Genomic DNA, 12,754 nt, shown 5'->3' on the forward strand with positions numbered 1-12,754 from the left:
TTATAATGTTTAAATTATTTAATGTTATATAAAAATAAAGTTATTTCTTTATTTATTACTTTTTATTAAATATATATAAAACATAAAATATATATATATCACTATGAAGTGAGAAGGACGTGGAAATAATAATTGCTATAGGACGATTCGGGGAAATGAGTAAATGACCCGACCCCGAATTTTTCCACTTTTCCTATAGAATATTTAAATTACTTACAAACCCGTTAAATTTTTATATTATGCATTTAAATACATTTGAATCCACGAACTCTTTATTGTGTTGCTATAACAGTAATGTCAACTTAAGGTATTCATATATTAATCCGTACTTATATATGATATTAGTTCTCTTACGGTGATTATGTGGATTAATTAAAATATTTTTAAATTTAAATGATTTGTTTAAAATTTTATAAAAATATAAAAAAACATAAATTATTTTTTCATATTTGAATATATAATATTAAAATAATTTAAAAATTAATATATAAATTCATATATTCATAGAAAAATTCAAAATTATTATTGCAATGTATGTTCTCGTACATTCTTTTATATTATATATATATATGAGATGATATGTAATATAATGTCATTTTAAGGTTTGATGTGTTATTTTCAACTTTTAATAATTTGGCTTTTAAAGTAGTTGATGTCATTTAAATATATATAAAAAATGTTTATATTTAAAAGATGTTTTATAATAATTTTTAAAAGTTTTTTTTTGCATGCAATTATATTATTTTGTGATTTGTATTTAGATTTTAATTTCAAATTTTAATTATAATTTAATGTAGGATGTTTAAAGTTGTTTATTATTTAAAATATTATTATTAATGGCAATAAAATAATATCTAAAACTTAATTTAGAAAATGAGACCCACTTTAATATTTTAGAATTCAAAGAACTATTTCAAGTCGAAGTTTCCATAATTTTGATTAAGAACCCAAATCATAAATTTAAATAAAATTTGATAAAATCAATTTTTCAAATCAATTTTTGGAAGAGTATTTTTCAATAAATTTTATTTTTATCCTCTTATTAAATATTTTACTTTACAACATTATTATCTATTTCAAAGCACTTATAGATAGCAGTAATAAATACTATCAAAATTTTTAAAATTATTTTATCACGGTACTTTTCAATCTCAATAGTAAACCGCCTTTAAAATACAACACTAATATACTTGATCATTCTAATCTAAATTTGAAAACTCAATTTAACTAATTCAAATCCGATATAATCTAATCTACAATTTAAATTTTAAACACAAATAAATAAAATTAAAAATTTCAAATTTGAATTCAATATCAAGTAACTCGAATTATATCAAGAGTTTTAAAACCCAAATGACTTGACCAAAAGTCAATATGACCCAAAGTTCTAATAGCAAAGACCTTCTGCTTTTGAAACCCACCCAAAAAATGGAGTTATTTTGAAGAGATCTCGCCATTATTTGCGCTATGAGAGAGGTATACAACAAAAATTAATTGGCTCATTTGACCATTAATTTCCCCATTACTCAGGCAAGATTGACAGATATGCATACTAAACATTAATTTATTTAAATAATCAGTTATATATTTTTAAAAGACATAAACTCGTATCTTTCAAATTATTTTATTATGATAACAAATCAATTGAACTAAAATTCGATTAATCTTAATAACAAATATTTAGTAGACAAAGAAAAGGCAACATGAATCACATAAAACTCATCATATTATTAATTTACTAAATTAAAAGAAAAAGAGTATTGAATAACAAATCATTATTCATCCCTTCTTGAAGAAGAACAAAAAGCCAGCTGCCCATATGTGACCCCATATATTCCATTTGACTATGGAACAATTTAAAGCTAAAATGATGGCCACCCAAAAAAAAGCTAACAAAAAGTCAACTTGTAAGGTTGACCATGAATAGCTGTTACAAGTGCTCCACTACCTTTATTTACACTTTTTTCCCTTCAACTATTCTTAATTTTGAGATTTGATCCTCCACTTTAATTTTTGTATTGCAATGTTATTAGTAGGTCCAAAGAAAAAAAAGAAGACTAATGGTATTACCAATTTGTATCTACTACTAACATTACAATTTACAAAAGTAGATGATCAAATTATGTTAAAACTAAAAGAGGGTTAAATATTAAATTTCACAAATAAAGGGACTGAAACCATAATGATCTGCATCTGCAAGAAAGACACGGCAATGTTGACGTCAAAACTAGTTAAACCCACCAACATTGCTGCCAACGGTTCCTGTTTTATGTAAGGATAATGGATGAAGCAATTTTCGAAAGTGTTAATAATCTAAAAGATCTACCAGCACGATAACAGTGGAATTTCAATTCCGTTGCTATTGAATTTAGACGAGTCAGAAGAGAAAATGTTGTAGCTGAACTACCATCACGCTGATGTCGTCAAATGAACCTCTCCATGATGATAATTCGGCAAGCTTCTTGCAAGCGGAAAATGGTTTAGGCTTATCGAGACCTACGCAAAAAGGCCGAACTAAATCGACTGCTTCTTGATTAGTAACCTGAAAAGGCAAACCAAAAAACAAAGTTCAATCCAACATTACAATGAAAAAAAATAGAGAGAAATGGTTATCTGCAAAAGATCTGGAAACAAGAATCACTAATTGACCTAAATTAGTGAGATTTTCCTTAATTTTTTCCCTTAAAATCAGAAATAAAATTTCCTATTTAATTCATGATTTTAGGGGATTAGGGAATCCCCTACTATCCTAATAACAATACATGGTAACTTGAAAATAGACCATCAATGGGGTTCAAAAGAAGGTTATATGAACAATGTCAATTTAATAAATTAGATTATTCCAAAAACATGGGATTTGGGCATATCCTCTACTATCCATAATAACAACACATATAGCTCAAAAATGGATCATTAATGGGGTTCAAAAGAAGGTTATATGAACAATTTCGGTCAAATATTCCCAAAATATGGGATTTAGGAATCCTCTACTATCCATATAACAACACATAACAGCTCAAAAATGGATCATCAGTGGGGGTCAAAAGAAAATCATAAGAACAATTTAGGTTTAGATTATAATTACCTTGTTCCAAAGACCATCTGATGCCAGGATCAAAAACTCACACTCGGGCTTAATTTTTAACATTTTTGTCTCTGGTTCAGCAATCACCCATTGTTTAAGATGTTTATCACCAATGGCTCTTGATACAGCAAGGGAACTTTGAATTCTCCAAACACCATGGCAACAATCAACGTAACCACCCTGCGAATTAAACATCAAAAAACAAAATTCAATCACAAATGTAATAAAAAAAATTTGAATTTGAGCTAAAGATGGACAAAGAGGAATGATAGATTTACCAAAGCTTCAATTCTGTCTCGCTCATCTTCCCTTGAAGGGTGGTGATCATTTGTCAAAGCCTCTGCTACACCGTTTCGGCTCAAAACAGCACGACAATCGCCTGCATTTGATACGAAAATATCGCCTTTACGAATCATTGCCGTGACGCAGCAAGTACCACCACCCACATCTTCCTTTAGAAAATCCATATCCGTGAATAAATATGCATCCCTAATTGCACCATCAATGGCATCTTCACCTGTTTTTGATACTTCCTCCATTACTTTCTTATCTAAATTCTTTGCCACGAATTCAGCTGCCTTTGAATTTCCATGCCCATCGTAAACGCCAAAGAAAGCCTGTTAAAAATGAAGAAATTCCATTTTGGCCCCTTTCAAAATATTGTTAATTCAATTTAGACCCTTCTAATACAACATAAATTTGTGGTTTCAACCCCGTAAAATATTATAATTTTTTTTCGATCCTAACAATTTTTGCATGTTATGACCTTGAATTTTCTATGCATTTAAGAAATATATAAAATGATCCAGGAAAATGATTTTATTTCGATCCTAACACAAAATTCTTAACAATTTTTACATGTTAAGAACTTGAATTTTCGATACATTTAAGAAATATATAAAATATACGGTAAATTTTGATTCAAAGAACAAAATTAGAAGAAAAAAAAAAGTTACCTGTTTAGGATCACCGTTAAGATTAACGGCGGCTGAATAGCGGTCTTCCATTTTCCCTCTTCTCCCTCTCTTACAATAAACAGAATATCCTTCCTCTTCCACTTGCACCTCTTCCTCACCTCTAGGCGTCTCCGCTGCAAATCCAAGCTGAACCGCCATCGAAGTCGGTATCTCAATCCTCCCGGGCCTTTTCCTCTTCACCGGCGCCACATCTGTTCCGAACAAGAGTTGTTTCTTCGGTACACGAATTGACAACGGAGATTTCAACGGAGAAGAAGGAGATTGCGGTGTCGAAGAAATAGGGAGAGACGATTTAGGAGATGATAACGAAAGAGACAACGGAGACGACGGTGGTTGTTGAGAACCGTTGGTCCGAGGGGAAGACGAGAAAGAAGAACCGTCCGATTTGCAGAATATTGAAGGAACCTTTTTTGGTGAGAAAATGGGAGAATTAGGAATTATTAGAGACAATGACATTTCTTCTCCTTCCTTTCTCTTTTCTTTTCCCTTCTGTTTGGTTATAGAGAAAATCTTCCAAATAAACTAAACAGAATTTTGAATCTTTCTTTTTTTTTCTTTTTCGTTTTTTGAGTGTTTTAAGAAGAGAATGTTTTTCATCTCTTTTACTCTTTATATATATATATGTTGGAAGAAGGATGATACGGCATCGGTGTCGGAGTTTAGGGTTTGACTAAATTTGAATATTGGGTTTGGGAGATAATTCAAACACCATTCTCTTCGTGGCGCGTGAGTTCACGATCCGATTTCTTAGGGAACAAGGCAGTGGAGAAATTACTTTCTTTTGCACTTACCTATTACCAATTTAAACTAAAATTCAGTAATTTTTATCTTAAATTTTATCAAATTTGTTAATTTTTCTAATTAAAAAATTGTTTATGAACAATATTTTTCATTTTCTTTATTTATTGATTGTATTTTAGTTAAAATGCTTGGATTTTTTTTTATTTTTAATGTCAAAGCATCAAATTAGTTTAAATTATGTCACCAACATTTATATTTTAATAAGGAAAAATCGAAATAAAGTTATAAAATTTCAAATAGGGAACGCTAAAATTTTTATTTAAAAGAGTCTAAATTGAATTAATAATTTTTTAGAAAAATAAATTGAAAATGCCCTTTAATTATATGTCATTTCAAGGCCCTTATCTTATTTGGCTTCTCCGATATTTAAATGATTTAATTTATTTACTTAAAAGGTTATACGTTTTATCGATTTAAAAGTTTTAGTCCAATAATTCGTACTATTAATATTTTCCATTAAAATTCATTATCAATATACACATGCAATCAACTTCAAAAGCAATCTATTATAGACTTTGTAAGCATACGTGATAGTAAAACATGGTTTAAGTACAAAGACTTGTTGGTGAGGATATCAACAAGGGAATAAGTACGAGGAAGAATATAGTGGTAATGAAAAAAGTCATTCACCCAACAACGCATAAAGTCGATGGAGATATGTAAAGGTAGGAAGGAGGCTATGGGCTAAAACATAGTTATGTATGCTTAAAGGTTGATCCATTTCTCATCGTCTTGATGGGTATATACAATGGAGGTCCTATGCTTGGTAGTGCTGACATGGTGAATCCATTACCAATAAGTCATTATCATGGAATACATAAGGGGATGCATGTGATAGGACTCGTTATGTCATTCACTTTGAGTTGTGATATGGGATTGTTACGTTCAAGTAGGATTTGGTGACCTAAAAGGCGTGTCCACAACAGGGGAGTATTTGTACTAAAAAAGTAGGTGCCTTGAAGAGCAGGTGACATATTCACTAAGACGGATGGATGAGACCTTTCTGAAATGAGCAGATGGTCCATTCACAGGGGTGAACAATTTATCCTCAAAAGTTGGTGACTAGAATCCTTCCAAAGAGATTAGGGGTTGAATAAGGGCATGCCATTCGAGGTGTGGGTCATCTAATGACTACTCAGACAATGAAGAGTAAGAGCTACCTCCTCAGTTGACTTGCCATATCGATACATATCCAAAACCGAAGAAGTATAACAGAACTAAACTCAAAATTTGTCAAAAGATAAATACTAATAATATATTTTAACCTTTTTTAAGATTGTAGTTTGGTAAGTGTTAAACTTTTTTTTTTTAACTTCCCTTATTATTTATTGCAATACATGTTTTTGCCTTTTTTGATGTGTTTTAGTTTATGCAACAAATATTTTTTGGTTAAACTGTTTTATATATACAAATAAAAAAAAACAAGAAATACATTTAGGGGAAATTTATGTTTTGGCTCTTTTATATGAAAGACAAAATAATGTTTACTCTCTAAATTTAACAATTTTTCTCACATTAGTTCTTAAGTGTTTTTTTTTTTCCACATTAATATCGAAATTTGGTAGCTTTTCCCAATTTGACCTCTAAATTTAGGCTCCATTACAATATGATGATGTGGCAATTTAAAATTGTGTCACATCATTGCTTGTTTTTTAAAATTTACTTTTTTATCACATATTTATAGCGTTTTAATAATTTTTTTTATATGTATTCAAAATTTTTAGTTGATGATATGGCACAATATCAAAATGTCATGTCATTGTAACTTAATCCAAGTTTAAGGATTAAATTGAAAAAAAAACAAATTTCAAAGTTAATGTGAAAAATAGGGATTAAATTGAAACTTTGATAAATTCAAGTTTAGATGATTCCAAAGATTTTTTTCCTTACATTGCACGCGCATAAACGAGAGAGTGAAGTTGAACCGAATTAATAATTAAATTGTTTTTGACTTTTTTTTTTTCGCAATTAGAATTTAATTTTTTGCCGTTTATGATTTTGTCAATGGAGGCAAAATTCCAAACAGAGTAGTTATAATTTTTGGCTTAGCTAATAAAATTCCAAAAATATGGAATAATTATTTGGTCAAACAATATTTATTTAATCAAATTTCTTAGAGCTTAGTTATAGACTTGGTCTTATTTTGTCTACTTTCTCTTTTTTTAAATATATTTATTCGTTTAATTGAATTATTGAATTTTACAATTTTTCAATTTGATCCTTCATTTTTTTTTGTTTACATTAGTAATGGAATTTGACATTTTTTCTTAGTTTGATCCTTAAACTTGGATTTCGTTAATGTGTGATAATGTGCTACTTTCAGGTTGTGTCACATCATCGTTTGGAATTTTTTAAAAATTATATATTTTAATAAGTTATTTATTTGTTTTGTATTTTTATGATTATATATTCTTTTTTAGGTGATAATGCAGTACAATCTCAAAGTATTACATCATTATACTTTAATAAAATCGAAGTTTAAGATTCAATTTGAAAAAAAAAGTTGTCGAATTTTGAAACTAATATGGACAAAAACAAAGTTAAGGGACCAAATTAAAAAATACAAACCCTAAATAAACCCAAATCTAAAATGACTCGAACTTAAAATTGGCCCGAAACGAATGATTCAAATTCTTTTAAATTTGAATTAACTCGATCCAAAATCAACCCAATCTACTTTATAAAATTTATTTTTTAAAAGGACGTTGTGTCATAGTCTAGAAATTCAATGACTAAATTAAGAAAAAGTTGTCAAATTTTAAAACTAACATACATAGGCCCCAATAAATAGGACCAAACTGAAAGAATTACTAAATTGAAGGACTAAATATTATTTTTATCCCTTTTAGTCTGGTGAAAAGGAATAACTTTGTGTTGGTCATACCTTTCCGGCCGGCACCCATCGCCATATGCATGTGCACCACATGTGTTTGCATTACCCAGGACCCAAATGACTCAACAAAAGCTATTGAGTTGAATTTTTGTATTCAAATTCGATTTTGTTTGTTTTTAATATGAGAAGACTAAAAATTTTTATCGAAATGACTTAAATCTAAAAATAATTTAAACTCATTTGAAATTATTTAAATTCGACATGATTTAATTATATAATCCGAAATAGACTTAAATTCGAGATTATTCGAACTTAAAAGTATGATTACCAGATTAACCAATGTGTTTTTTAAAAATCATTTTGTATTTTTGGTAAAATTAAAAATGAAAATGACAATAGCCTATTATTATAATTATTTAAAAAAAAAAGGTAAGAACCGGCCTGACCGGGAAATAATTATAATAAAGAAGGTATGAAAATGAAGGTGTTTTGGTATGCTCTTTAACTGTTGATAAGGTCGTGTTTATGATAAAAGAGCACCCTTCTTGAACTCTTCCATGTATTGCCCCCACAATTTTTGATTTAGTAAATTCACTTTTTATCATTTTTCTTTTTTGAAACTGAAATTCATTAATTTATTCAATGAATAAGAACAAATAGTTCGGAAAGAAAAAATAACAAATACCTGTTGTACGTGTTGAAGGACAAGTTCCACTAACACAATAAAGGCTTTAGTTTCAGTTTTAGCATCAATAGAGCATTATAGCATGTTAATAATTAACTTTATTACAATTTAAGCATAACATGTTAGGAGTGATTACAAGCAATACAAAAAGAAAATCAACCCAGATGGTCCAAAGTGGCGAGCATAAATCGACAAAAGAATTGAGCATCCACCAAACTAGAGAGGACGACAACAAAACTAATTCTAAAATCACTCGCGAAAACAATACTACATGCACAAGTAAGACTAAAAAAAGTACTATAATAGTAGACAAAAATTCTAAAAGTGAAGACTTATTAAATAATAGAAAAACAAACAAATAAAAATGTAAAATTTAATACAATACGAGTCAAAACTGACTCATGAAATAATTTATTATTCTAAAATACTCTCAAAATTTAGAAACAGATTAACAAGTCAACGAAGAGCTACCTTAAAATTAAGAGTCCATTTGAAAGTTACGAATTTATATGTTAATATATGATAAAATTGAATTTTAGCCCTTCAAAATGATAATTTTTTTATTGAGTCTTGTAAATTTTTTTAACTCATTTTTTATTTTTTTTCTGTCTTGCTAGACCCAAAAACTTACTTAAAAAATATCGAATTTTTTACTACTTAATTTAATCCATTGATTTTATTTATTTTGTTTATATGTGTTTTCTGGAGTTGGAACTTTCTAAAAAGAAAGAAGAAAAAGAAAAAACTTGCATCACCAGCCATCTTCTTGATGCCTCGTATATAAAAATACCTACTCAATAAAATAATGGGATTATTGTTTGACATTTTTATACCAAAGGGATCTTATTCTAAAATTGGTCAAACCAAGCAGCTAATTCAAAAAAGTTGCATATTTTATATATGCATGTGATGTGATTATCAACTTTTATTATTTAAATATAACAAGGACTTTTATAAAAATATTATATGTTTGGAAAATTTTTCAATTAATTAATTGGTTTAGTTATAAGAAATTTATTATTTTGAAATTTTAGGTCACTAACTCAACCTCTCCTTTTATCAAAATAAATATGACTTTATTAGTAAATTGACCCTAAAATCACATCTCAATTTCTCAAACAATCAACGTGATTAACGCAATTTAGACCCAGGCTACATTTGGAGCGATGAACACCCTTAATCATCAAACCATCACATGAGTTTTTTTTTTAAATGGAATTTTAAAGTTTACTTTGGTAAACAATATCCTTAAATTATCAATTCTTTTTAGATTATTTAAAAATAATATTATATAACAAAATTAATCATTTAGGGATGTTTTTGACAAAAATATAAGAATTAGAGTATAATTTTGGGACTAAATTATCAATAAAATAGATTTTAATTTCTGATAATTGTGTTGAAGCAAAATTGAAGATTAAGCAAAATTTTGTTTATTTAATTTAATTTATAATTTTTAAAAGTTTTTAATATATTTTTATTTGTAAATTTTATATTTTTCTAAAATTATATATTAGATTTAAAGAAATAAAACCAAATTATAATGCCTTAGGAGACGTATTAGTATTACCGTCTAGAAATATTACGTGTCTTAGTCTTAACCACATTACAAAAATATTAATATATAGTGAATTGAAGAAAAATTCAAAAACTAAATGGGTCTTAAGCATTTAAAATTTGATAGGCCAATAGTTCATACACATATAACATATCTGCATATATTTTTTAATTTTTCAATTTAGTCTTATATTATTGTTAAATTAATTGCAGTTTTTAAGTTATATTTTTAAATTTAGAGTAATTTAGAATCTAGATGATAATTTAAGTATATCCAGAGAAATTAGCCATGTTGTTGATCATGTGCATGTAAATTTTCTAAATTAATATAGTTAAAATAAATTATCTGTAATTGAAAGAAATTTGAGATTTAACTTATGTACTTAAAAAATTAAAATTAAATTTTTTAATTTTTAAATTAGTTTTTCAATCCGATCATTAACATTATTAATATTTTTGTCGAATTTTCAACTCAATACGTTGATTAAATTTCCTTCATATGATATGTTATATTATTCAAGTTGATCAAAAATATTAAAGTTATTAACAATTAAACTACTATTTTTAAATTAAAAGAATTTATTTTTAACTTTTAAAGTACAAAGATTAAATCTCAACTAACGTAAAAGTAAAGTGACTAATATTTAGGTGCTTTCATGGTACTAAGTAGACTTATTGATACACTCTGTGTTGGCCAATGACCAATGTCTTCACAAGACGTATGAGAAAAAAACTTATCATATGTCAAAATATAAGACTACTATGTGTCATAATATTATTGATAATCACCGCTACATTAATATAATTTAATAGTATTAGACAAATATTTAAATTTGTGAAAAAAAAAATCTCATTTCTACCATTAATATATATCGTACAGCTACTGTTACTTTTTATTTACACCCTAGGCAAGAGATAACGTGTCAAGACCCTAAAGTGTCCCTCAAAAGTTTACCATGCAATGGACTGAACAAAAATTACTCGTGTCATCTTATTGGCTGACGGTGTGCTTACGTGGATCACAACCTGTTTCCTTAATCCACCACGTCGCCAATGCTTATCATTCATCACCGATCAACCCCATGCACTCCCTCCCATATATATATACAAGCATTTCCCGCAATCGGTACAATCATCACTATCACAACTCACAGCAATATTATCACAAGCAGCAGCTAAAAAAAAAAGGCAAGAAGAAAAATGGCGTCAGAGCAATATCAAGCTATGAGGAATGCACCACAAGAGGAAAAAGAAGAGCTTGATGCAAGGGCAAAGCAAGGGGAGACTGTGGTTCCTGGTGGGACTCGTGGGAAAAGCTTGGATGCTCAGATTAACCTAGCTGAAGGTATAAATTAATAAAGCAAGAATTTGTTTGTGTTTGTCAAATGTGTGTGTTTTAGGTTTTAATCAATATGCGGTTTTTTTTGAAATGTATGATGATGAAAAGGGAGGCACAAAGGAGGGGAAACAAGGAAGCAACAACTAGGAACAGAAGGGTACCAAGAAATGGGACGCAAAGGTGGTCTGAGCAACTCTGATATGTCTGGCGGTGAACGTGCAGCTGATGAAGGTGTCACCATCGATGAATCCAAGTTCAGAACCAAAAACTAAATATCATCTCCCACGACAGAACCCTAGCTACTCTTTATATATATAAACCCTAATAATGTATGTTTGTTTTAGGTTTCAGGAAGAACTGAACCAGTTTATATGTAACAAAACTGGACATGTTTAAGCTTTAGCTTGGTGTCTGTAATCTAAGCTATAGCCTAGTGTTTTACCGTTGACTGTTTGTTTTAGTGTTATTAGGACTAAACCAGTTTACATGTAAAAACTGGACATGTTTAAAGCTTAGCTTGGTGTCTGTAATCTAAGCTGGAGCTTGTGTTTTACTGTTTTATTTAGTGTTTTAAATGAGGACTAAACCAGTTTATATGTAAGAACTGGGCATGTTTAAAGCTTAGCTTGGTGTGTTTATAAATGGACCTATTGTAAACTGTTAAATGATGGAGTCACCATTGCTGAATCCAAGTTCAGCACCAGAAGCTAAAATCATCTCCCATAACAGTCCCTACTCCCTAGCTAGTCTTTTTATATATATATATTTATATGTAAGAACTGGACATGTTTAAATCTTAGCTTGGTATGGACCTAGTGTTTAACTGTTAAATGATGGAGTCACCATTGCTGAATCCAAGTTCAGCACCAGAAGCTAAAATCATCTCCCACAACAGACCCTAGCTAGTCTTTATATATACATATATATGTGGAGTTTTGACAAAACCAGTTTATATGTAAGAACTGGACATGTTTAACTCTTAGCTTGGTGTGTTTCTAAATGGACCTATATATCGTTTAACTGTTAAATGATGGAGTCACCATTGCTGAATCCAAGTTCAGCACCAGAAGCTAAAATCATCTACCCCGACCCTAGCTAGTCTTTATATATATATGGAGCTTTGACAAAACCAATTTACATGTAAGAACTGGACATGTTTAAGCTTATAAGCTTGGTGTCTGCAATCTAAGCTATAGCCCAGTGTTTTAACTGTTTGTTTTAGTGTTCTAAATGAGGACTAAACCAGTTTATATGTAAGAGTTGGGCATGTTTAAAGCTTAGCTTGGTGTGTTTTTATTGGACTCTTAGCTAGAGCCTAGTGTTTTAACTTAAAAATATATGGAACTTTTGGTAAATGATCATTTACTATTCGATTTTTTTGATTTATGGAAAGATATGGTGATTTTTAAAATCGATATAATATTAATTTTAATTTTAATATTTATATATTGGTTTAATTTTTAATTTTTATTATTTT

At 28.9% G+C, this 12,754-nt stretch overlaps 2 protein-coding genes across 2 annotated transcripts; one reads left to right on the forward strand and one right to left on the reverse strand.

The window, feature by feature from the left end:
* Positions 1-1,708: 1,708 nt before the first annotated feature.
* Positions 1,709-4,679, reverse strand: LOC108464576 (probable protein phosphatase 2C 25). The gene is made up of 4 exons (XM_017764940.2): positions 4,042-4,679; positions 3,364-3,702; positions 3,086-3,265; positions 1,709-2,542 (listed from the first exon to the last, which is right to left on the reverse strand). Exons 1-4 carry the CDS (start codon positions 4,516-4,518, stop codon positions 2,378-2,380), a joined length of 1,161 nt encoding a protein of 386 aa, XP_017620429.1. The 5' UTR covers positions 4,519-4,679; the 3' UTR covers positions 1,709-2,377.
* Positions 4,680-11,063: 6,384 nt separating this feature from the next.
* On the forward strand, positions 11,064-11,881 carry LOC108466469 (late embryogenesis abundant protein D-19). Its single transcript, XM_017766829.2, has 2 exons — positions 11,064-11,283; positions 11,386-11,881. Exons 1-2 carry the CDS (start codon positions 11,139-11,141, stop codon positions 11,547-11,549), a joined length of 309 nt encoding a protein of 102 aa, XP_017622318.1. The 5' UTR covers positions 11,064-11,138; the 3' UTR covers positions 11,550-11,881.
* Positions 11,882-12,754: the final 873 nt, after the last annotated feature.

The sequence above is a fragment of the Gossypium arboreum genome, chromosome 10 (assembly GCF_025698485.1).
Source record: "Gossypium arboreum isolate Shixiya-1 chromosome 10, ASM2569848v2, whole genome shotgun sequence".
Lineage (NCBI taxonomy): Eukaryota > Viridiplantae > Streptophyta > Magnoliopsida > Malvales > Malvaceae > Gossypium > Gossypium arboreum.

What these genes read in the sequence shown, in the direction of transcription:
- LOC108466469 (XM_017766829.2), top strand. Translation starts at nt 11,139, where the DNA reads ATGGCGTCAGAGCAATATCAAGCTATGAGGAATGCACCACAAGAGGAA. An exon ending in TCAGATTAACCTAGCTGAAG is followed by an intron (nt 11,284 to 11,385) that starts GTATAAATTAAT and finishes GATGATGAAAAG; the next exon opens with GGAGGCACAAAGGAGGGGAA.
- LOC108464576 (XM_017764940.2), bottom strand. Translation starts at nt 4,518, where the DNA reads ATGTCATTGTCTCTAATAATTCCTAATTCTCCCATTTTCTCACCAAAA. An exon ending in TTAACGGTGATCCTAAACAG is followed by an intron (nt 3,703 to 4,041) that starts GTAACTTTTTTT and finishes CATTTTTAACAG; the next exon opens with GCTTTCTTTGGCGTTTACGA. An exon ending in CAGATGGTCTTTGGAACAAG is followed by an intron (nt 2,543 to 3,085) that starts GTAATTATAATC and finishes TTGCCTTTTCAG; the next exon opens with GTTACTAATCAAGAAGCAGT.